Genomic DNA, 23,996 nt, shown 5'->3' with positions numbered 1-23,996 from the left:
GATATGGATTGAGTTCTACTAATGTTTGGAGCAAAATTTATGTAAAATTGATGATTATGTCCAAGAACTAATTGGATTGCTACCTTTTAAATTGATGATTATGCTATCATAATTTTTTCTCAGCTAATAATTAAAATTAAGAGGTGTTTTTTTTCCCTAAATTTTAAAACAGGGAGAGAAGAAGTATGATATAGAGGTGGTGAATTTGGGTGACAAATATAAATACTGGCAAAACAAATTACATTCTGATTTAGTACATTTTTAGGTTGGTCTGTTGGGATAGCCTTCTTTGATATTTTTCCTTGCACTTTTTGCTTTGCCTCATTATCTTTGGTGAATCGTTTGAAATTTTGTGTATTTGAATGAGTTATAGGAGAAGCTAATATTTTTGTTTAATCCTATTATTTGTTTTGAAGGAAAGGGATTTCGCTGCTGAGCAATCTGCAAGGGTGATTGATGCATACTGTATGCTTAGCAAGCCTTTGTCTACATCAATTTACATGGTAAGCATAGTCACCTGTGAAGATTCCAAAATTCCTTCATTTTTTGTGCATCTATATGACTTGAGTTATGTGAAATTTAATATGTTTATCTTTATAATTAATTCACTTTATTTAAAGATTTCTTGATCTTAGGAAAAATGTGTTCAGATTTGCAGAAATGTATATGACATAGTTCAAGTGATCAAAGTAGAAAATTCTTTCATAGAACTTTTATTATTTTGACTACTAATTATACTGTTGTTATCTTCTTTTGTGGAATTATTTATTTCAAAATCAAAATTCCATGCCTCCCTACATCTTTTTTCAGCGGGTGACAACGAGATTGATGCTTGTATTTACATGTGATGTTATACTAAGGATTGTTACTCGCTTCCGTGCCTCAACATTTTTATGTTGCTAAAGATTGGTAATGAGTTGTTTGATTACACTTAATGATGACCAGTTAATTTTTTTTGTTTTATTGAGTAATAATTTTTTCTTTTTCTTTTTTACTGTATTAAATATTTGATATCTATATTTTAAAGCAAATGTCACTCGCCCTTATAGTTTACCCAGTGTTATGCAGATTTTTCATGTTTGGTGGACAGAGTAATAGAAATTAGGTTACTATATTGAGTGTTTAGATGCAAGTGTAATGGCGTCTATTGCGTCTATTTTAATAGTTTGCTTACTTTGTAAACTATAATATTACCCTTAAAGCTAAGTTGTAGATAATGTTAATTATTTAAAAGGTTTAGTTGATACACTTGAAGATAAAAAATTTTATATTGATGATAGTTATATTATTGTATTGTGTTCGGTATATCGGGTACCGGACAGTTCGGGTAGGTATCCTGAGTGAGGGGGTGATCTCGTCTGGTCGTAGGCCACCGGGTTGGAGTAGGTGGGGTCCCAAGCGCTTCACATGGAAAAGGGGGGTGTCACCTGCAAAGACACTCCGACGCTCTAGTCAGTGAGTGTGCAGGCGAAAAAGGGGTAGAATGATGTGTGACGTACCTTGGGGAAAGGGTAGGTCATTCCCTTTATATATCGTGTCAGAGGTGGGCCCTGCTGGGACAGGCCCACCTTCTTCGAGGCCTCCCTCGCACAGCTGTGGCAAAGCTGTCAGGGACGCGTGTCCGGGTCGGCATCTGAGCGTCTCACCTCCGACCGTTCGGGTCGGGTGCTGCTCGGGTCGGTCCGGCCCGTAAACTGCTTGGGCAAGGCCGTAACAGTTCCCCCGACGCGCCAGCAACAACCGTGAGGATTGTTGGTGGCGCGTCATCTCCCTTCTCGTGTGTCGTCGTCAGGCTGGCCGTCCGTGGGGTGGACGTGCCTCTTGTATGCGTGTCTGTTCGTTGTTGGAACGACCGTTTGTCGCCTCGTTCTTCGCGCACGGCATTTAATGCTCATAATGTGCTGGAAAATCCCATATACAAAGACTATTTTGCCCCCAGGTCTTTTGCGCTTCCTGGGTGGCAGTTTTAAACAGTTTTTCTTTGATCTTTTCCCTTTACACTCTTGCTCCTACTATCTCCCTACTATCTCCTTCTTCTTAACTCAGAAAATCTCAGAGCTTCGTTCTAGCATCTCCGTGCATCTTCCCTTCTTCCTTCTCAGTTGTCGCAACCGATTCAGGTAATCTTTGATCCTTTCTCTTTTCTGCTTTATTATCGTACGTTTACTGCTTGCATTTGCTCCATTTTCTTGCTATTTTTGTTTGATCTTTGTTGCTAGATGGCTTTCTAGTGCCAAGTAAGTGCGTTAGGGGAGGGGTACCATTCCAGGGTAGGCTTTTAGGTGGCTTGCATGATAGATATAGCTTTAGCCATGCTTGATCTTAACTATTGAATAGGCTGGACATAGTTTCTGGGTTTTTCCTGGACTCTCGACCTCATAGACTAATGGAGTGGTACCCCCACTGTAGGTATGCCTCGCGTCGTTTCCCGGGCTTCTCCTTCCGCCGCGAACTATGACCCCTACGCCTGGGTGACCTCCGATGTAAAAGATTCACCGAATCAGATGGATCTGGAGGAGTTGACGGAGTTCCGACAAGCCGAGTATCTGTGCGGGGGGACAGACGAGGAGGCCAATTATGACTCCTTCGTTCCTGCCCCCCATGAGCGGCTGTATGAGATTAATTTTCACTTCCCCCGGGTTGCCGACTGGATTTGATTTTACAAAGCCATGTTCACCCAGGTTGGCATTCGCATACCGTTTTCCGACTTTCAGATGTCGCTTCTTAATCGAATATCCGTGTTGCCGTCGCAGATTCATCCGAACAGCTGGGCTTCTATCTGCTGTTTCGAGATGGTTTGTGAATATCTCGAGCTGCTGGTGTCGGTGGATGTCTTTCTCTTCTTCTTCAACCTTACTAACCCTTCCAAACAAGGAAAAGCGAGGAAAGGGTTCTTGTCTTTCCGATCTGCCCAAGGTCGGAGGATATTTGGCTTGTTCGAGGACTCCTATCATGGGTTCAAGGACAAATATTACAAAGTTCATCCCGTCAAAGGTCGCCATCCCTTTTGGTTTTTGCTAGAGGGAGAACGCCTCATCCCGACGTATTGGAGCTTCGGGGCGGGGTCTAACACCTTCATTAAGGTGACCTACAAGGGATGTCCCCTGTAAATAGGAGAATTGCCGACGTGTTGTTTGCGATTTTTGGAAAGAACCCTGTGAACCCCCACCTCCTTATGGGTGAACGGGAGGCCGCTAGGAGTTATATTTGTGAGCTGTTTTGTCTTGTACTTTTGCATCGTTTATCATTTAATTTGCTCTTACTGACTTCACGACTGACGTATTTGTTTCTCTGTTGTAGTGGAGATGTCTGCTTCGGTAACCGGGCTCGAAGGTTTAGTCAAGACCTTCTTGGAGGATAGCGACGAGGAGAAGGCTGATGAGGAGAAGGCTACCGAGGAGAAGGAGGATCGAGCTGTGCCTTCGCCTCGGGACACCGAGATGTCCAACAAGAACTCTACCGGGATGCAGGCTTCTCCTATTCTCGAGGAGACGGCTGGCATCGGGCAGTCGTCTTCTACCCATCGGGAGCAGGATGATCTGAAGCTTGTCCCTACTCCCAAGAGGCAGAAGGCATCCTCCAGTCCGGAAGGAACTCTCACCGTGATGGAGAGGAACTTCGATGCTGGGGCCTTTATTGACAGTCAGTTGATTCCCGGTACGGAGGATCACTTTCTTGGTACCGAGCTCACGGGACAAGCGAGGTGGATGTACCGCACACTTCTCCGCGGGGCGGTGATAGCTCGGAAGGCCGAGTTCGAGTTGTTGGGCATGCAGGCGTTGTGAAGAAAGCTCGATACTGCTGCCCAGGCCAACAACGATTTCAAGGCCCAAGTCGAGAAGCTTCAGGAACAGTTGTCCGCAGCGGAGAAGGGGCGCAAGGATGCCGAGGAGAAGGCCGTGTCCTTTAAGGAAAAAAATGAAGGTCTCCGACGCCACCGTATCCCGTTTGACCGAACGGGAGATGACTCTGGAGAGCCAGCTCAGCGCCGCGCAAGGTCGGGTGGTCGCTATGGAGAAGGAGCGCGACCAGGCCATTTTGTTGGCCAAAGCTGTCCAAGCCGAAGTCGGAGATCTCAAGAGGAAGCACAAGGCGACTAAAAAGCAAGGAAAGAACGCGATCTTCATGACTGAGGAGGCTCTCAAGGCTCAGCTGAAGATCGTGGTTCCAGACTTCGACACGTCGGCTATTGGGGTCTTCAAAATGATTCAGGACGGCAAGATTGTTGATATGCCTCGAAAGTGAACTCTTGTAACTTGTGCTTTTGCATGGATTTGTAAAGTACTTTGTCGCAACTGTTAAGACCTTTGTTACTCTTTAATGGTCGCCTGGTCAGCTTCTAATTATCGCCTTTATCTTGTTTGTTTAGTAGCATTTATGTTTTGTTACCGTTTTTCTGGTGTGGACTTATTGCTCGTGTCCGTTTTGCCGTTTACGTTGGTAACATGGTTGAAACCGTCTTGGTCATATTATCACGGCCGTTAGTTATGGCTATGATCTGATTGGCTCCCGGGGTGATCAGTCCCGGATTGCCGTTGAAGAACGCGATTGTGTGGGATACGTATTGGGAAATAATAGATGGAAGAATTCAGACAAGTAAAAATTGGTCGTTAGCAAAACAATATTCATGAACATGGTAGGCATTTGATAAAAGTAAATCATTGGAAATTAACATTTGATAAAAGTAAACATCTATCTAGCTCATCAGGCCGCTTGGCCGGTGTGCCCAAGCTATGAATAGAACCTCCTCAGGTTACCTGCATTCCATGTTCTCGGGATTTCTTTGCCGTCGAGTCTTTCCAGCTTGTAGGCGCCTTTGCCAAGCACTTCTTTGATTCTGTAGGGACCTTCCCAGTTTGCCGCCAGCTTTCCTTCTCCTGGGGTCGGTAGCCCGACGTCGTTGCATCGCAGGACGATGTCTCTTTCCTCAAATTCCCTTCTGAGGACCTTGGTGTTGTAGCGTAGGGCTATTCTTTGTTTCAGCGCTACCTCTGACAAGTGGGCCATCTCTCTGACCTCGTCTACTAGGTCTTTGTCCACCGCTTCTTCTACTTTTGCGAGGAGTAACCACGGGCTCGGCTCGCCGATCTCTACGGATATCACCGCCTCGACCCTGTACGTTAAGCGGAAAGGGGTTCCCCTGTGGAGCTTTGCTCAGTTGTTCAGTAGGACCAGAGAACCGAGGCGAGCTCGTCGGCCCATGCGCCTTTTTTGCTATCTAAATGCTTCTTGAGACCTAGTAAGATGATCTTATTTGCGGACTCCACTTTTCCGTTCGTTTGGGGTGTTCGACCGAGGAGAACTTCTGTTTTATCCCCAAGCCGGTGAGAAACTCTGCGAACTTCCTGTCAGTGAATTGCGTCCCATTATCCGAAATGACGATCTCCGGGATGCCGAAACGGGTTATCACCTGCCTCCACATGAACTTCCTACAATTGGATGAGGATATACTGGCCAGCGGCTCAGCCTCTATCCATTTGGTGTAGTAGTCGATGGCAACTATGAGGTACTTGACCTACCCCGGGCCAACTGGGAAGGGTCCCAAGAGGTCGACTCCCCACTGCGCGAAAGGTCGAATGGACGTCAGTAGGCTCAGCTCGGAAGCTGGCGCTCTGTGGAGGTTGGCGTTTTGTTGACACTTTGCGCATCTTTTTACGAACTCTTTGGAGTCATTCATCATTGTTGGCCAGTAGTATCCAGCTCGGATGAGCTTCCTAGCTAGGGCTTTGCCCCCGATATGGTGGCCGCAGCACCCCTCATGGACTTTTCTGAGTACGTAGTCCGTCTGGTAGGGATGCAGGCACTTCAGCAAAGGTTGGCTGAGTCCCTTTTTGAATAGCTGATCCTGTATGACCGTATATTTGGCGGCCTCCCTTCTTACCGCTTTGGCTTGCTTCTCGTCCTGAGGGAGTTTGCCGTTTTCCAAGAAGTCAGTGATGGGGTCCATCCAGGAAGGGCTTATTTTGGTCAGGTGGAGGGCAACTGCCGGCTCTTTTGTGATGCCTTGAATGAGGGAGCGGTTGCCGGTTCCAGGTTTTGTGCTTGCCAGCTTGGATAGGAGGTCTGCCCGTGTGTTCCTTTCCCTCGGAACGTGTTGGACCGTGACTTCCTCAAACTGTTTGCTCAGTTCCTTGACCCTTTCTAAGTATTTCTGCAGCAGCGAGTCTCTGGCTTGGTAGCTTCCATTTACCTGCGCGGTGACGACCTGTGAGTCGCTGCACACTTCTAACCTCGTTGCTCCGACTTCCCGAGCCAGAACCAAGCCCCCCAGGAGGGCTTCGTATTCTGCTTGGTTGTTCGATACAGGGAACTCGAACTTAACTGATTGTTTGTAGATGACTCCGGCTGGGCTTTCTAGGATGATCCTGGCGCCCCCAGACGTCTGGTTGGAGGCTCCGTCTACGTGGAGCTTCCACCGTGTGTCTGTGACTTCGGTTGGGTTCCCAGTTACTTCCACCAGGAAGTCTGCCATTGCTTGCGCCTTGATCGCATGTCGGGGTTCGTAGCTTAAGTCGTATTGGGACAATTCGATGGCCCAGGTCATCATCCTTCCCGCCAGATCAGGTTTTTAGAGCACCTGACGAATCCCTTGATCCATTTTCACGACCACCTGTCGTAGTCGGCCGGAGGAAACCAGGAGTGCCAGTGCCAGCTTCTCCAGCTTACTGTATCTAAGTTCTACCCCCTTGCAGTGCTCCACTCACAAAGTAGATTGGTTGCTGGGCCTTTCCTTCTTCCCGCACCAACAACGCTGCAAGCGCTCCTTCTGTTATGGCTAGGTACAGATAGAGTGGTTCTCCATCCTTGGGCTTTCCGAGCACCGGGGGTGCTGCTAGAATCTCTTTGAAGTGGTTGAAAGCTTCTTCGCACGCAGGGGTCCACTCAAACGCTATTCCCTTCTTCATTAGACCGAAGAAGGGTAGGGCCTTTGCTGCCGATGCACCCAGGAAATGGGACAACACGGTGAGCCTTCCCGTCAGCCGCTGAACGTCTTTGATGTAGCCCGGACTCCTCATCTGGAGTATTTCCTGGTACTTTTCAGGGTTGGCCGCCACTCCCCTCTGGGTTATCATGAACCCCAGGAACTTTCCGGCCTCCATGGCAAAGGCGCACTTAAGCGGGTTGAGCCTCATGCCGTGTCGTCGGAGGGATGCGAACACGTTCTCCAAGTCGCCTATGAGATCGTCAAGTAGGGTGGTCTTTGCGAGGATGTCATCCACGTAGACTTCCACCGTTTTGCCAATGAGGTCGCTGAATATTTTGTTCATCAGTATCTGGTACGTTGTCCCCGCATTTTTTAGGCCAAACGGCATCACCTTGTAGCAGTAGATCCCCCCTGGCGTTATGAACGCCGTTTTATCCTCGTCTGGCTGGTGCATCGGTATCTGGTTGTAGCCGGAGTAGGCATCCATGAAACTCAGATACCGGTATCCCGCAGCCGCGTCGACGAGCGCGTCAATGTTGGGGAGGAGGTAGCAATCCTTAGGGCATGCTTTATTGAGATCGGAGTAGTCCACACACATCCTCCATTTCCCATTGTACTTTTTTACCAGGACCACGTTCGATAGTCAAGTCGAATAGTCCAGCTCTTGGATGAACCCCGCTTCGAGGAGGCTGGCCGTCTGCCTGGCACTTCCTCTGCCCTTTCTTGAGACATTTTTCTCCTCCTTTGGGCCACTAGTTTGGCTTCCGGTCTGATGGCTAGGTGGTGAGACATGAGGCCAGAGTCTATACCCGGCATGTCGGCAGGTGTCCAGGCGAACAAATCGCCGTTGGTTCTGATCATTTCCATTAAAGGTTCTTTCAACTCATGGGGGAGGTTCCTATTCACGAACGTGAATTTTTCCTCCGAGTTCCCGACCCTAAACTTTTCCAGGTCTCCTTCGGGTTCGGGTCTGGGTTTGTCATCAACTCTGGCATCCAGGTCGGCGAGAAATACTCCCGATGCCTCTTTAGACTTTTTTCTTAACGAGAGACTGGCGTTGTCGCAAGCGACTGCCGTTTCCAGGTCTCCCCTCACAGACCCTACTGACCCTTCTTCAGTTATGAACTTCATTACCAACATCCTTGTGCTAATGACTCCTCCTAGGTCGTTAATTGTCTTTCTCCCTAGGATGATGTTGTAAGAGGTGGAGTCTCGTAGGATCACGAACTCGGCCATTATCGTTCTTCTCCCTTGGCCTTGTCCCAATGAGGTTGGTAGGGTGATTATGCCATTTGATTTGATGAAATGGTCGCCGAGCCCTACAACGCCGTGCTGGTGCGTCTGTAGGTCAGCGTCCCTTAGGCCTAAGGCATCGAACACATTGCGGAACATGATGTTCGAGTCTGCCCCCGTGTCTACAAGGATTCGCTTCACGAGACCGGTTCCTATTCTGGCCGTTATGACCATGGGAGGAATTTCTCCAGCTTCGTCAAACCTTCGGATAGGTATCCTGAGTGAGGGGGTGATCTCGTCTGGTCGTAGGCCACCGGACTGGAGTAGGCGGGGTCCCGAGCACTGATGAGCGGATAATTTATACGCTTTTTGGCATTATTTTTAGTATGTTTTTAGTAGAATCTAGTTACTTTTAGGGATTTTTCATTAGTTTTTAAGTTAAATTCACATTTCTGGACTTTACTATGAGTTTGTGTATTTTTCTGTGATTTCAGGTATTTTTTGGCTGAAATTGAGGGACTTGATCAAAAATCAGATTCAGAGGTAGAAGAAGGACTGCTGATGCTGTTGGATTCTGACCTCCCTGCACTCAAAGTAGATTTTCTGGAGCTACAGAACTCAAAATGGCGCGCTTCCAATTGCGTTGGAAAGTCGACATCCAGGGCTTTCCAGCAATATATAATAGTCCATACTTTGGCCGAGTTTAGATGACGCAAAAGAGCATTGAACGCCAGTTCTATGTTGTAGTCTGGAGTTAAACGCCAGAAATACGTCACGAACCAGAGTTGAACGCCAAAAATACGTTACAACTTGGCGTTCAACTCCAAGATTGAACTCTCCACGTGTAAACTTCAAGCTCAACCCAAGCACACACCAAGTGGTCCCCGGAAGTGGATTTATGCATCAATTACTTACTTCTGTATACCCTAGTAACTAGTTTAGTATAAATAGGACTTTTTACTATTGTATTAGACATCTTTGGATTATCTTTTGATCTATTGATCACGTTTGGGGGCTGGCCATTTGGCTATGCCTGAACCTTTCACTTATGTATTTTTCAACGGTAGAGTTTCTGCACTCCATAGATTAAGGTGTGGAGCTCTGCTATTCCTCATAAATTAATACAAAGTACTACTGTTTTCTATTCAATTCAACTTATTCCGCTTCTAAGATATCCATTCACGCTTTAACATGAATGTGATGATCGTGACAGTCATCATCATTTCCCATGAACACGTGCCTGACAACCACTTCCGTTCTACCTTAGATTGAATGAGTATCTCTTGGATTCCTTAATCAGAATCTTCGTGGTATAAGTTAGAACCCATGGATGTCCATTCCTGAGATCCGAAAAGTCTAAACCTTGTCTGTGGTATTCCGAGTAGGATCTGGGAAGGGATGGCTGTGACGAACTTCAAACTCGCGAGTGCTGGGCGTAGTGACAAACGCAAAAGGAGGGTGAATCCTATTCCAGTATGATCGAGAACCTCTAGATGATTAGCCATGCCGTGACAGAGCATTTGGACCTTTTTCACAAGAGAGGATGGGATGTAGCCATTGACAACGGTGATGCCCTTACAGAAAGCTTGCCATGGAAAGGGGTAAGACGGATTGGATGAAGACAGCGGAAAAGCAGAGAGTCAGAGGAACGAAAGCATCTCTATACGCTTATCTGAAATTCTCACCAATGATATACATAAGTATTTCTATCTTTATTTTCTATTTATTTATTATTATTATTCGAAAATACTATAACCATTTGATATCAGCCTGACTGAGATTTACAAGGTGACCATAGCTTGCTTCATACCAACAATCTTCGTGGGATCGACCCTTACTCACGTAAGGTTTTATTACTTGGACGACCCAGTGCACTTGCTGGTTAGTTGTGCGAAGTTGTGAAGTTATGTTTGGATCATGGTATTGTGCACCAGTTATTGGCGCCATTGCCAGGGAGAGAACGAGCAACAAATTTTACAACCTGAGTAACAATTTCGCATACCAAGTTTTTGGCGCCGTTGCTGGGGATTGTTCGAGTTTGGACAACTGACGGTTCATCGTGTTGCTCAGATTGGGTAATTTTCTTCTTATTTTATTTTCAAAAAGTTTTCAAAAAAAAATTTTTTCAAAAATATTATCTTCTTTTTCGTTTTTCCTAATTAATATTCGAAAAAAAAAATTTCAAAAAAATAAAATATATTTTTCTTCAGAATTTTTAAGAATGAATTCTAGAGTTTCATGAAGCATGTAGAAGTCTGGCTGGTTGTAAAGCCATATCCAAATTCATTTGGACTGAGGCTTCCAAACCATCATCACAAGAGTAAGATAGTTGTTCCTAATCCACCTGCTGTTGTATGCCTGATTTGTATCTTCTAAAGCTTGGCTGGCTATTAAGCCATGCCTAACCCTCAGATTGGAGCTTTAGACTAAGAGTACAAGATTCCTGGAATTCATATTAAAAATTTTGGAATCCTTATTTTTCTTTTTCACATTAATTTTCGAAAAATCCAAAAAAAATCATAAAATCATAAAAATAAAAAAAAATATTTTGTATTTCTTGTTTGAGTCTTGAGTTAATTTCAAGTTTGGTATCAATTGCATTTTTTCTAAAAATTCTTTGCATTTTTTCGAAAATTCATGCATTCATAGTGTTTTTCATGATCTTCAAGTTGTTCTTGGCCAGTCTTCTTGTTTGATCTTCATATTTTCTTGTTTTGTGTCTTTTCTTGTTTTTCATATGCATTCTTGCATTCATAGTGTCTATACATGAAAAATTTCTAAGTTTGGTGTCTTGCATGTTTTCTTTTCTTGAAAATTTTTCAAAAAAAAAATAAGTTCTTGATGTTCATCTTGACATTCAAAGTGTTCTTGGTGTTCATCTTGACATTCATGGTGTTCTTGCATGCATCACATGTTTAGATCCAAAATTTTCATGCATTGCATCATTTTCATATTTTTCTCTCTCATCATTAAAAATTCAAAAATAAAAAAAAAATATCTTTCCTTTTTTTTCTCTCATAAATTTCGAAAATTTGGATTGACTTTTTCAAAAATTTTTAAAAATTCAATTGTTTCTTATGAGTCAAATCAAATTTTCAATTTAAAAATCTTATCTTTTTCAAAATCTTTTTCAAAAATCAAATCTTTTTCATTTTTCTCATTTATTTTCGAAAATTTTAAAAATATTTTTCAAAAATCTTTTTCTTAATTTTATTTCATAATTTTCAACAATATCATCAAAAATTAATGTTTTGATTCAAAAAATTTCAAGTTTGTTACTTGCTTGTTAAGAAAGATTCAAACTTTAAGTTCTAGAATCATATCTTGTGATTACTTGTGAGTCAAGTCATTAATTTTGATTTTTAAAAATTAAATCTTTTTCAAAACTAATTTCAATCATATCTTTTCAAAAATATCTTTTTATCCTATCTTTTTCAAATATCTTTTCTAACTTCTTATCTTCTTATCTTTTCAAAATTGAATTTCAAATCTTTTTCAACTAACTAATTGACTTTTTGTTTGTTTCTTATCTTTTTAAAACTACCTAACTAACTATCCCTCTCTAATTTTCGAAAATACCTCCCTCTTTTTCAAAAATTCTTTTTAATTAATTAATTATTTTCAGTTTTTAATTTTAATTTTATTTCATTGCTAATTTTCGAAAAATTACTAACCCTTTTTCAAAAACTATTTTCGAAATTTAACTTTAAATTTTAATTTTTAATTTTCGAAAATCCTCTCACCTCTCATCTTCTTCTATTTATTTATTCATTTACTAACACTTCATCTCACCCAAATTCGAACCCCCTCTTCCATATGTGTTCGAATTTTCTCTTCTTCCCTTCTTTACATTACATTCTTTTCTTCTTCTACTCACACAGGGGAACCTCTATACTTGAGTAAAAATGATCCCTATTATTATTATTTTTCTGTTCCCTTCTCTTTCATATGAGCAGGAGCAAGGACAAGAACATTCTTGTTGAAGCAGACCCTGAACCTGAAAGGACTCTGAAGAGGAAACTAAGAGAAGCTAAAATACAACAATCCAGAGATAACCTTACAGAAATTTTCGAACAGGAAGAGGAGATGGCAGCCAAAAATAATAATAATGCAAGGAGGATGCTTGGTGATTTTACTGCACCTAATTCCAATTTACATGGAAGAAGCATCTCCATCCCTACCATTGGAGCAAACAATTTTGAGCTGAAACCTCAATTAGTTTCTCTAATGCAACAAAACTACAAGTTTCATGGACTTCCATCTGAAGATCCTTTTCAGTTCTTAACTGAATTCTTGCAGATCTGTGATACTGTTAAGACTAATGGAGTAGATCCTGAAGTCTACAGGCTCATGCTTTTCCCGTTTGCTGTAAGAGACAGAGCTAGAGTGTGGTTGGACTCTCAACCCAAAGATAGTCTGAACTCTTGGGATAAGCTGGTCACGGCTTTCTTAGCCAAGTTCTTTCCTCCTCAAAAGCTGAGTAAGCTTAGAGTGGATGTTCAAACCTTTAGACAGAAGGAAGGTGAATCCCTCTATGAAGCTTGGGAGAGATACAAGCAACTGACCAAAAAGTATCCTTCTGACATGCTTTCAGAATGGACCATCCTGGATATATTCTATGATGGTCTGTCTGAATTAGCTAAGATGTCATTGGATACTTCTACAGGTGGATCCATTCACCTAAAGAAAATGCCTGCAGAAGCTCAAGAACTCATTGACATAGTTGCTAATAACTAGTTCATGTACACTTCTGAGAGGAATCTTGTGAGTAATGGGACGCCTCAGAAGAAGGGAGTTCTTGAAATTGATACTCTGAATGCCATATTGGCTCAGAATAAAATATTAACTCAGCAAGTCAATATGATTTCTCAGAGTCTGAATGGAATGCAAGCTGCATCCAACAGTACTCAAGAGGCATCTGCTGAAGAAGAGGCTTATGATCCTGAGAACCCTGCAATAGCAGAGGTGAATTACATGGGTGAACCATATGGAAACACCTATAATCCCTCATGGAGAAATCACCCAAATCTCTCATGGAAGGATCAACAAAAGCCTCAACAAGGCTTTAATAATGGTGGAAGAAACAGGTTTAGCAATAGCAAGCCTTTTCTATCATCCACTCAGCAACAGACAGAGAACTCTGAACAAAATACCTCTAATTTAGCAAACTTAGTCTCTGGTCTATCTAAGGCCACTGTGAGTTTCATGAATGAAACAAGGTCCTCCATTAGAAATTTGGAAGCACAAGTGGGCCAGCTGAGTAAAAGAATCACTGAAACCCCTCCTAGTACTCTCCCAAGCAATACAGAAGAGAATCCAAAAGGAGAGTGTAACGTTATTGAATTGACCATCATGGCTGAACCCACAAGAGAGGAGAAGGACGTGAATCCCAAGGAGGAAGACCTCCTGGGACGTCCAGTGATCAATAGGGAGTTTCCCTCTGAAGAATAAAAGAACTCTAAGGCTCATCTAGAGACCATAGAGATTCCATTGAACCTCTTTACGCCCTTCATGAGCTCTGATGAGTATTCTTCTTCTGAAGAGAATGAGGATGTTACTGAAGAGCAAGTTTCCAAGTTCCTTGGTGCAATCATGAAGCTGAATGCCAATTTATTTGGTAAAGAGACTTGGGGAGATGAACCTCCCCTGTTCACCAATGAACTAAATACATTGGATCAACTGAGATTGCCTCAAAAGAAACAGGATCCTGGAAAGTTTCTAATACCTTGTACCATAGGCACCATGACCTTTGAGAAGGCTCTATGTGATCTTGGGTCAGGAATAAACCTCATGCCACTCTCTATAATGGAGAAACTGGGGATCTTTGAGGTACAAGCTGCTAAAATCTCATTAGAGATGGCAGACAATTCCAGAAAACAGGCTTATGGACAAGTAGAGGACATATTAGTAAAGGTTGAAGTCCTTTACATCCCTGCTGATTTCATAATCCTAGATACTGGGAAGGATGAGGATGAATCCATCATCCTTGGAAGACCCTTCCTAGCCACAGCAAGAGCTGTGATTGATGTTAACAGAGGTGAACTAGTCCTTCAATTGAATGAGGACTCCCTTGAGTTTAAAACTCAAGGACATCCTTCTGTAAACATGGAAAAGAGGCACAGTAAGCTTCTCTCAAAACAGAGTCAACCAGAGCCCCCACAGTCAAACTCTAAGTTTGGTGTTGGGAGGCCACAACCAAACTCTAAGTTTGGTGTTGAACTCCCATATCCAAACTCTAAGTTTGGTGTTGGGAAGTCTCAACAATGCTCTGAACATCTGTGAGGCTCCATGAGAGCCCACTGTCAAGCTATTGACATTAAAAAAGCGCTTGTTGGGAGGCAACCCAATTTTTATTTAATTATATTTTTTATTAGTTATATGTCTTCATAGGTTCATGATCATGTGGAGTCACAAAAATAACTAAAAAAATTGAAGAAAAATAAAAAACAGCAGAAGAAAAATCACACCCTGGAGGAAGGACTTACTGGCGTTTAAACGCCAGTAAGGAGCATCTGGCTGGCGTTCAACGCCAGAATAGAGCATGGATCTGGCGTTGAACGCCAGAAACAAGCAGCATCCTGGCGTTCAGACGCCAGAAACAAGCATTTGGCTGGCATTCAACGCCAAAAATATGCTGCATCTGGGCGCTGAACGCCCAGAACAAGCATTAATTTGGTGTTTAAACGCCAGAATTGCATGCAAAGGCATTTTACATGCCTAATTGGTGCAGGGATGCAAATTCTTGACACCTCAGGATCTGTGGACCCCACAGGATCAACTCAGCATCTGTGGACCCCACCCATTACCCTTCCCAAAGCCCCTACCCCTAACAGCAGCAACTGCCGCCAGCCGCTGCGCCGGACGTCACCGCCAACCACCGCGCCAACCACCAGATGCCACCATCACTACCACCGAACCACCTTCCTGCCTACTCCCCTTATCCAGCCTTCCAGGTTCCACAACACACAATCCCTTTTATCCGTTCGTAGTTCTTCTTGTTTTTTCCATTTCTGTTCATAATTAGGATAGATAGTCTTGCATGTTGTAGTGGATTTTAGGTTGTTAGGTAGCCTAGGCTGTGGTTAGTAGATCTAGGTCTGTTTATTTGTACTGTTCTTGCTTCTATTTTATCATATTTGCAAATCTGCTGTTGCTGTAATCTTGTTCATATGCTGTATTTCTTGTATATTGCTGCTCTTTACATTGAATTTTCATGTTTATATTATATATATGTACCTGCAGCTTGACTTTTTCATTCATATGAACTGCTTTGATTGCTGTTTATTTTCCGGGATAATCCAATTTTAGCCGAAATGCTGCCCAAATTCTTTGTGAATTGTTTTCATTCATGTTTTGGTTTGGCAACCTGAACTCTGTTGTCCTCTACTTTAACCAAACCGTTTCATGAATGCTATGGCAGACTCTCTTATCCTCTTTGATTTTCTGGTTTATAAACTGCATTTGTGATATTCTGATTCCAGTTCTTGCTTTCTTTATATCTATTTGAATCAACATCACCCTGTTTTCCTTGTTCGGTTATGAGTTATTTCTAGTCATAATTGTGAATCCTTGTTACCTGGAATATTTGCTTTATGCCACTTACCTTAACACACTTTTTACTGACTCACCAATTTTAATTTACTGACTTCTTTTTCAAATTCTCACCATACTAACCTTTTATAATATCTTTTCTGATTTTTCACTTTCCTCTAACTTTCTAACCATGGCATTATGACAATTTCTCTATTTAACTTGGATTCTGATACATTTTGGATTGTAAATTCTTCCTTTCAAACTTTTAAACTACTATACAATCCTTAATACACCATTCCTTAACTCATTTACCTATTTCCAATTCTCCTTTGCCGCTTTGAGTTTTCTTTGTTTAACTGCCTATTTGCTTCCCTATTTTTATCCATATCCTGGTTTCCCATTTTTCAGGATGTCTGCCTCACAGAGAAAAGGGAAAGGCAAAGCTACTGGCAAGCGCAAGAGAGGAGATTCCTTCCAGTCCATCATTGACCTAATGCATGATTCCTCATGGCGGGAGAAGAACTTTACACAGCAGGAAAAAGCTGACCAGCTGCTCCCTGCAAATGATTCAATAAAATTTGCAAACCGGTACTGTGAACTGAAGTATCCGGCATTTGCAAAATCCAGGAATCTATACCTGGAGAGAACTCTGAAGATTCCAAAAGCACTCCAGCAATACACAACTGAGCAAATCAAGCAAAGAGGCTGGTTCTTTCTGGAGAGAGCACTGACAGAGGTCAATGCATCTTGGGTCAAGGAATTCTACTGTAACTACTACATCACCACCCTCGATGCAGTGAACCTGAGAGGAAAGCAGATTCTAGTCACTGAGGAGGCCATAGAGGACATTCTCTAGCTCCCAGCCAAGTCCGATCAGCCTGATGGTTATTCAATGGCTGAGGAGGACATGTGCCTGATGCAGTTTGATTGGGATGCTGTGAAGGCATGGATAGCTCTCGACCCGACTGTTCCTTGGGAGATGGGTCAGGACACCACCATGCCTAGAGGGATCAAGAGGGCGTACTTAAATGATGAGGCTCGGTTATGGCACCAGATCTTAAGCAACTGTGTGATGCCGAGTACTCATGAGATGGAGATCCCGGCTGCTATGATCACCCTCCTATGGTGTGTGATGGAGGGTAAGGACCTTTATCTGCCACGCTTTATCCGGCATTATATGGCTAGGGTCCACGTCCGAGGCACCCTCCCTTTTCCATATCTGGTTACATAGCTAGGCCGTCGAGCTGACGTGCCATGGGAGGATGCCGATGAGAGACCACCAGCGGAGGACTGCAGGAAGATCATTCCTCACAGCAGGAACTTTCTAGCTTTGGGCTCCAGACCACCACCCTTCCCTGCTACTGATGAGACAGCCCCACCGTCTGCTGGACCCTCTTCATCCACAGCTGCACCTGCTGCCCCTGCTGCCACCACTGCACCTCCACCTGCCTCTAAGCCCGTATACCGCCTCGTGCACCGCCTATTCCGACAGCTTGATCAGATGGAGCGCCGTAACTGGCGTCGGTATGAGAGATTGGAGCGTCGCAGCCAGCGACGCTATTCACATCTGAAGCTGATGATCCGACAGGGTGGTGACATCCCCTCCGAGTCCGAGACACCATCAGAGCCATCAGAGGAGGAGGAGGATGAGCCCCAAGAGGAGACCCATCAGCAGGCAGGCATAGAGCAGGCTGCGCTACATCAGGAGGTTACGCATCAGATCGAGGCTGCAGATCCGAAGATCCCGATCCAGTCAGCACCGCCTCTACAGCAGCCAGACCCTTAGCCCACCACCACTACAGAGCCTCCAGCTACCATCCCTACCAGTGATGACACCCCTTCACACCCGGCTTGACTGAGCATCAGGGACGATGCTTCATTTTAAGTGTGGGGAGGTCGCCATCTCTGGTGTTTTATTTTGGTGAACCACTACATCTCTTTTTTCTTTTATTTTGGATATTTTTCTGTATTTTCTTTTTACTGTTATTTTCTGAGTACTTATACATTGCTACTTTTGTGTGTTTTTACTCTAATTTTGCATTTTACATTTTTAGTTCATATTTTAGCTACTTAGTTTATTTTAATTATTTAGTTTAGTTGGCAATTCTGACTTATTAGTGGATTAATTAGTATAGTTTACCCTTTTTAGCATAAGATAGCATAGTTAAATTGAAAAATATAAAAAGAAAGTAAGCTAGGAAATTGAACATAACAGATTTAAATCCATAAACCTTGTATATATAGCATTACATCATATAGTTAAGTTGACAACATTTCATCAAGGAGGAACATTAAAACTTTAAAGGCTACCCTAAATAATTTTTTTATGAGAATAATGGGAATTTTTAACTAAACCTGCATAACATATATGAATGATATATGATGCTTGAGTTACAGAACACACAGCCTGTGAGTCTTGAGCTTAATTGTATGGTTGCATTCAAACCATAATTCCATTCCTGTATGTTTCGCTTCTTTTTATTCTGATGTTCTTTACTTTGCTTTAATCTATATGTCCAATTATAGAATATAGAATATAGGATATAGATACATACCAAAAGAATGATTGAGGCCATCATTTGATTTTAGCTCACTTACCCCAAAACAACCTACCTTTCACATCACCCTTGTTAGCCCCCTTGAGCCTTTAAAATCTCTTTTATTCTATTTAGCCACACTACTAGCCTTAAGCAGAAAAACAAAATAAAATCCCAAGTTGAATCCTTGGTTAGCTTAAGATAGAAAATTATGAATAGATTAAAATGTGGGAAACCTATTGGAAACATGGATGATAGAAACAAAAGGTAGAAAAGTTGAAAGAAATAAAATAACTCAGAAAATTTGGAAAGCATGCTCATGAGAAATCAAAGTGATTCAATTACCATGTGCTTTAAAAAAAAAAGTTATTTTTCAGTATTTAATAAAAGGGGATACAAAAGAATCCCCCAATGCAAAATAAAAGCAATGCACATGGGATAAAAATAAAATTGAAACATGAGCATGTAACAACATATGGGATAATATGGGAAAATTGGTAAAGAAGTTTTGTTCTACTAAATATGTATGTTAGGTGAGATCTTAGTCTAATTAAGGATTCACTTATTAGCTCACTTAGCCTTATACATATATCCTTACCTTTACCTTGGCCCCATTACAACCTTAATTAAAGACCTCGTGATTTTTGGTATGACGGTACTCTACAATTGTTGATTGGTTAGATGAAGAACAAAGTTATAGAAAGTAAGAATAAAAAGAAAAGTAGAGTGAATAAACCCAATAAACACTGAGTGACTAGAGGGCAAACACAAAATCCAGTGAGGGTTCAATAACTCATCAACATATATCTGTGCTTAATTTACTAATTGTTTTGCAAGTTTGTACAATATTTTTATTTCCCATCTCATTTGCTAAAATGCTTTATTATTTAAGGGTTGGCTATATATATATATATATATATATATATATATATATATATATATATATATATGACTCCTTGAGAATGTGAATTAATTTGACTACATGTAAGCTTTATATATGAGTGGATAAATTGGAATTGCATGACTCATTTAGGTAGATGCATTCAGAATAGGTTGCATTGCATAACATTCCACCACTTTAACCTTACCTTATTCTTTACCTTGGATTTAGCATGAGGACATGCTATTGTTTAAGTGTGGGGAGGTTGATAAACCCATATTTCATGAGTTATTTTGTGCTTAGTTTGAGTGATTTATTCAATCCTTCACCCACTTATTCATATTAATTGCATGGTTTTACTTTTCCTCCCTTATTATGTGATGTATGTGAAAAATATGCTTCCTAAGCTTTAAAATTAATTATTTTTAATTACCTTTATTTCCATTCGATGCCGTGATTAGTGTGTTGAGTAGTTTCAGATTTTCTAAGGCAGAATAACTTAAAGGATAGAAAAGGAAACGTACACAAATGGAAGGAAAGTGAGAAACGGAGTTTTGAAGAAACTGGCATCCACGCAATCGCATGGACGACGCGATCGCATGCCAGACGCGAAGAAGCAGCGACGCGGCTGCATGACTGACGCGGCCGCGCGACTTGAGCATAGCGCATACGATGCGGACGCGTGACCGACGCGATCGTGCCACAAGGAAAACTCCAGATGACGCGACTGCGTGACCCACGCGGACGCGTGACAGAGGCCACGTATCAGAATTTATAGAATACGCCCCCAGCGATTTCTGAAGCCCTTTTGGCCCAGATCCAGGTACAGAACACATAGACTAGAGGCTATAAAGTGGGGGAATGCATCCATTCAAAGGGAGCTCGCATTTTTATTACTTTCCATGATTTAGATTTAGTTTGAGAGAGGTTCTCTCCTCTCTCTCTTAGGATTAGGATTTAGGACTTCTCTTAGTTTTTTAAGAGTGACTCTCGATCCAGGTTTTATGTTTCTTTGTTTTAAGCTTCCCTTTTCACTTTTATTTATTTATTCCAGCACTTGAGTTGATTATTTACTTTTATAATTTAATTTATGAATTATTCCATGTTACAGATTATTATTTGAATTAATGATATTTGAGGTATTTGAGTTATTGATTGCTTTCTCTTTAATTTGTGTTACCATTGTTTCCAATCTGAAGATATTCTATTCCAGCAATTTACTTTTCTCTTTTTGGTCTTGGTTAAGAAATCAGTAACTCAACAGTTATCAAACTCAACATAATTGATAATCGTTATCTTGCTAATTGAACTGAACTTCAATAATCCTAACTTTTTCTTAGGAAATAAATAGGATTCGAAGGTCAAACTAATTAGTCCCTTGACTTTCCTTTACTTTAGTAGAGGTTAACTAAGTGGAATTTAGATTCAACTTTCATTATTGTTGAGAGAGATAACCAAGTTGGACTTCTAATTTCTCTTACCTTGCCAAAAGTTGCTTTACAGTATTTATTTATTTTAATTGCCATTTACTTTACTTGTCATTCAAATCACTTGCTTCTTACCTTCTAAACCCCGATTATAACCTTTATAGCCAATGATAAGAACATACTTCCTTGCAGTTTCTTAGAAGACGACCCGAGGTTTAATTACTCGGTTATCAATTTTAAAAGGGGTTTCTTACTTGTGACAACCAAAACGTTTGTACGAAGGGATTTTTGTTGGTTTAGAGACTATATCTACAACGCGACTGTTTTTATGAACTTCTTTACTGGCAAAAATCCTTAACGTCATCGACCTTCTATGAATGGATGCATTCCCCCACTTTATAACCTTTAATCTGTGCTTTCTGGACTTGGATCTGGGCCAAAAAGGGTTCTAGAAATTGCTGGGTGCGTTTTTTGCAGTTTCTGGTGCGTGGCGTCTGTCACGCGGTCGCGTCATCTAGAGTTTTCCTTATCACGCGTTCACTTGGGTCACGCGTACGCGTCATTTGTGTTCTGCTCAAGGCACGTGTCCGCGTCAGTCACGCGTTTGCGTCACTGCCTTTTCGCGCTAGGCATGTGGCCGCGTCGTCCATGCGTTCGCATCGCTGCCAGTTTCTTCAAAAACTCTATTTTGTGCTTTCCTTCCATTTTTGTATGTTTTCTTTCCATCCTTTGAATCATTCCTGCCTTAGGAGATCCGAAAGTACTTAACACACAAATCACGGTATCGAATGGTAATAAAAGGTAATTAAAATAAATATTTTTAAAGCATAGGAAACATGTTTTTCACATATATCACATAATAAGGAAGGAAAAGTAAAACCATGCAATTTCACATGAATAAGTGGGTGAAGGATTGAATAAATCACTTAAATTGAGCACAAAATATATCATAAAATATGGGTTTATCAACCTCCCCATACTTAAACAATAGCATGTCCTCATGCTAAATCCAAGATGAAGAATAAGGTAAGGTTAAAGTGGTGGAATCTCATGCAATGCATTTTATTCTAAATGCAAATTACCTAAATGAGTCATGAAATTCTAGTTATTATTCACTTGTATATAAAGCTTACATGTAGTTAAATTAATTCATATTCTCAAGGAATCATATATGCATAGCCAAACCTTAGATAATGTTAAAGCACTTTTACAATTGAGATGGGTAAAAATAATTCACAAACTTGCAAGACAATTAACAGTTAAGTAGAGATATATGGTGATGAGCTATGGAACCCTCACTGGATTTTGTGTTTACTCTCTAGTCACTCAGTGTTTATTGGGTTAATCACTCTATTCTTTTTCTATCCTTACTTTCTACAACTTTGTTCTTCATCTAACCAATCAACAATTATGGAATACAGACATACAAAAATCATGAGGTCTTTTTCAAGGTTGTAATAGGGTCAGGGTAAAGGTAAGGGTATATGTATAAGGCTAAGTCAGTTAATAAGTGAATCCTTGATTAGTCTAAGATCTCACCTAACATACATACTTCATATAGTTTTAAGGTTCCTCTACCTATTGACCCAAATTCTCCCACTTTGTATTGCAAACTTATGCATTAGATTTAATTCTGTCTCATGTGCATTGATTCTTTTTATTTTGCAATTGGGGAATTTTTGTATCCCCTTTATTTAAATACTAATATATATATATGTATGTATATATATATGGTAATTCAATTGTTTTGATTTCACCCGAGCATGCTTCCCAAATTTTGTTTTTGAAACAACTCATTCTTTTTAAATTCCTACTTTGTTTCTATCATCCCATGTTCCCATAAAATTTTCTACTCTTAAATTGTACACAATATCTATCTTAAGCTAACCAAGGATTCAACTTGGGATTTTTATTTTGTTTTTCTGCTTAAGGCTAGTAATGTGGTTTATAGAACAAGAGGGGATTAAAAAACTCAAGGGGGCTAACAAGGGTGATGTAAAAGGTAGGCTAATTTGGGATAAGTGAGGAAAAAGTTAAATGATGGCCTCAATCATCTCTTGGTATGTATCTATATTCTATATTGGACATATAGATTAAAACAAAGTAAAGAACATCAGAATGAAAAAGAAGGGTAAAACACACAGGAATAAAATTTATGGTTTGAATGTAACCATACAATTAAGCTCAAAACTCACAGGCTGTGTGTTCTCCAGCTCAAAAATCATATATCAGTTATACATGTCATGCAAGTAGGAATCAAGAGTTCCCATTATTCTCATTGTAAACCTTAGGGTGGCCCTTAAAATCTTAGTGTTTCTCCTTGATGAAATGTTGTTAACTAACTAACATGTAATGCTATATATACAAGGTGTGTGGATTGTTTAAATTTACTAAAGTTTCTAGTTTACTCCTTTTATTTTCAATTAAACTAAACTATTATATGCTAAAATGGTAAACTATATTAATTAATCCACATATTCTGTAACTAATAAATTTAGAATTGCAAACTAAACTAATTGTCTAAGATATAAACTAAAGTGCAAAATGCGGAAATAAAGTAGAAATACAGCAAAAGAACAATGTATAAGTACTGAAAGATAAAAATAAAAATAAAAATACAGAAAAAAAAAGATAAAAAAAAGAGTCTGTAGTGGTTCACCAAAAAGATATGCCAGGGATAGCGACCTCCCCACACTTAAAATATAGCATCGTCCTTGATGCTCACTCAAGCTGGGTGTGAAGGAGTGTCATCACCGAAAGGGTGGGTTGCTGAAGTCTCTGTGGTGGCCTAAGGGTCTGCAGAATGGATAAGTGTAGGAGGATCTGTCTGCTGCAGTGGAGGCACTGACTGTAGAGGAATCTCTGAGTCGGCGGCCTGAATCTGGTGAGGCTCCTCATGCTGTGGTGTAGCCTGCTCTGGTCCTGCCTGCTCAGCCTGGGCATCTGTCTCCTCCTCATGATTGCTCGCCTCCGCCTCATATGTATCAAAAGGGGTGTCAGGCTCGGAGGGGATGTCGCTGCTGGATCGGGTCATCAACTTAAGGTGCTCATAGCATCGCTTGTTGCGATGCTCCATACGATCCAGGCGGGCGAAGAGTCGATGCACCAAATGATAAATGGGCTCAGGAGCAGGTGGTTGTGCAGTGGATGAGGCTGGTGCAGCAGTGGAGGCAGAAGGGGCAGCTGAAGATGTGGCTGCCTCACCGGAAGCGGTGAGGAATAGAGGTCTGTAGCCTAAAGCCTGAAACTTCCTGCTGTGAGGAATGATCTTCTTGCAGTCTGCAGCAGTCGGCTTTGCATAAGCCAGCTCCCAAGGCACGTCAGCTCGACGGCCTAGCTGGGTGACCAGATAAGGGAAAGGGAGAGTGCCTCTGACATGGACCCTGGCCATGTAATACCGAATGAATCGTGGAAGATACATGTCCTTACCCTCCATCACACACCAGATGAGGGTGATCATA

At 41.5% G+C, this 23,996-nt stretch overlaps 2 protein-coding genes and 1 non-coding gene across 3 annotated transcripts; all 3 read right to left on the bottom strand.

Moving 5' to 3' along the window:
• Window positions 1-5,162: 5,162 nt before the first annotated feature.
• Window positions 5,163-6,544, bottom strand: LOC140176073 (uncharacterized). The gene is made up of 2 exons (XM_072205933.1): window positions 5,657-6,544; window positions 5,163-5,345 (listed from the first exon to the last, which is right to left on the bottom strand). Exons 1-2 carry the CDS (start codon window positions 6,542-6,544, stop codon window positions 5,163-5,165), a joined length of 1,071 nt encoding a protein of 356 aa, XP_072062034.1.
• Window positions 6,545-7,546: 1,002 nt separating this feature from the next.
• Window positions 7,547-8,392, bottom strand: LOC140176072 (uncharacterized). Its single transcript, XM_072205932.1, has one exon. It carries the CDS (start codon window positions 8,390-8,392, stop codon window positions 7,547-7,549), a length of 846 nt encoding a protein of 281 aa, XP_072062033.1.
• A 4,248-nt stretch (window positions 8,393-12,640) lies between these two features.
• Window positions 12,641-12,748, bottom strand: LOC112725002 (small nucleolar RNA R71). The gene has a single exon (XR_003164135.1). It is a non-coding gene; the product is annotated as a small nucleolar RNA R71 (small nucleolar RNA).
• Between the last annotated feature and the right edge of the window lie 11,248 nt (window positions 12,749-23,996).

The sequence above is a fragment of the Arachis hypogaea genome, chromosome 11 (assembly GCF_003086295.3).
Source record: "Arachis hypogaea cultivar Tifrunner chromosome 11, arahy.Tifrunner.gnm2.J5K5, whole genome shotgun sequence".
In the NCBI taxonomy this organism is placed as follows: Eukaryota; Viridiplantae; Streptophyta; class Magnoliopsida; order Fabales; family Fabaceae; genus Arachis; species Arachis hypogaea.
This window is presented reverse-complemented; position numbering and strand designations above follow the sequence as displayed.

Bases quoted from the DNA above. Each gene is read 5' to 3' on its own strand.
- LOC140176073 (XM_072205933.1), bottom strand. From the start codon at position 6,544: ATGACCTGGGCCATCGAATTGTCCCAATACGACTTAAGCTACGAACCC. The intron at 5,346-5,656 runs GTAAAAAGATGC...ATTCACTGACAG, and splicing joins TGAATGACTCCAAAGAGTTC to GAAGTTCGCAGAGTTTCTCA.
- LOC140176072 (XM_072205932.1), bottom strand. From the start codon at position 8,392: ATGGTCATAACGGCCAGAATAGGAACCGGTCTCGTGAAGCGAATCCTT.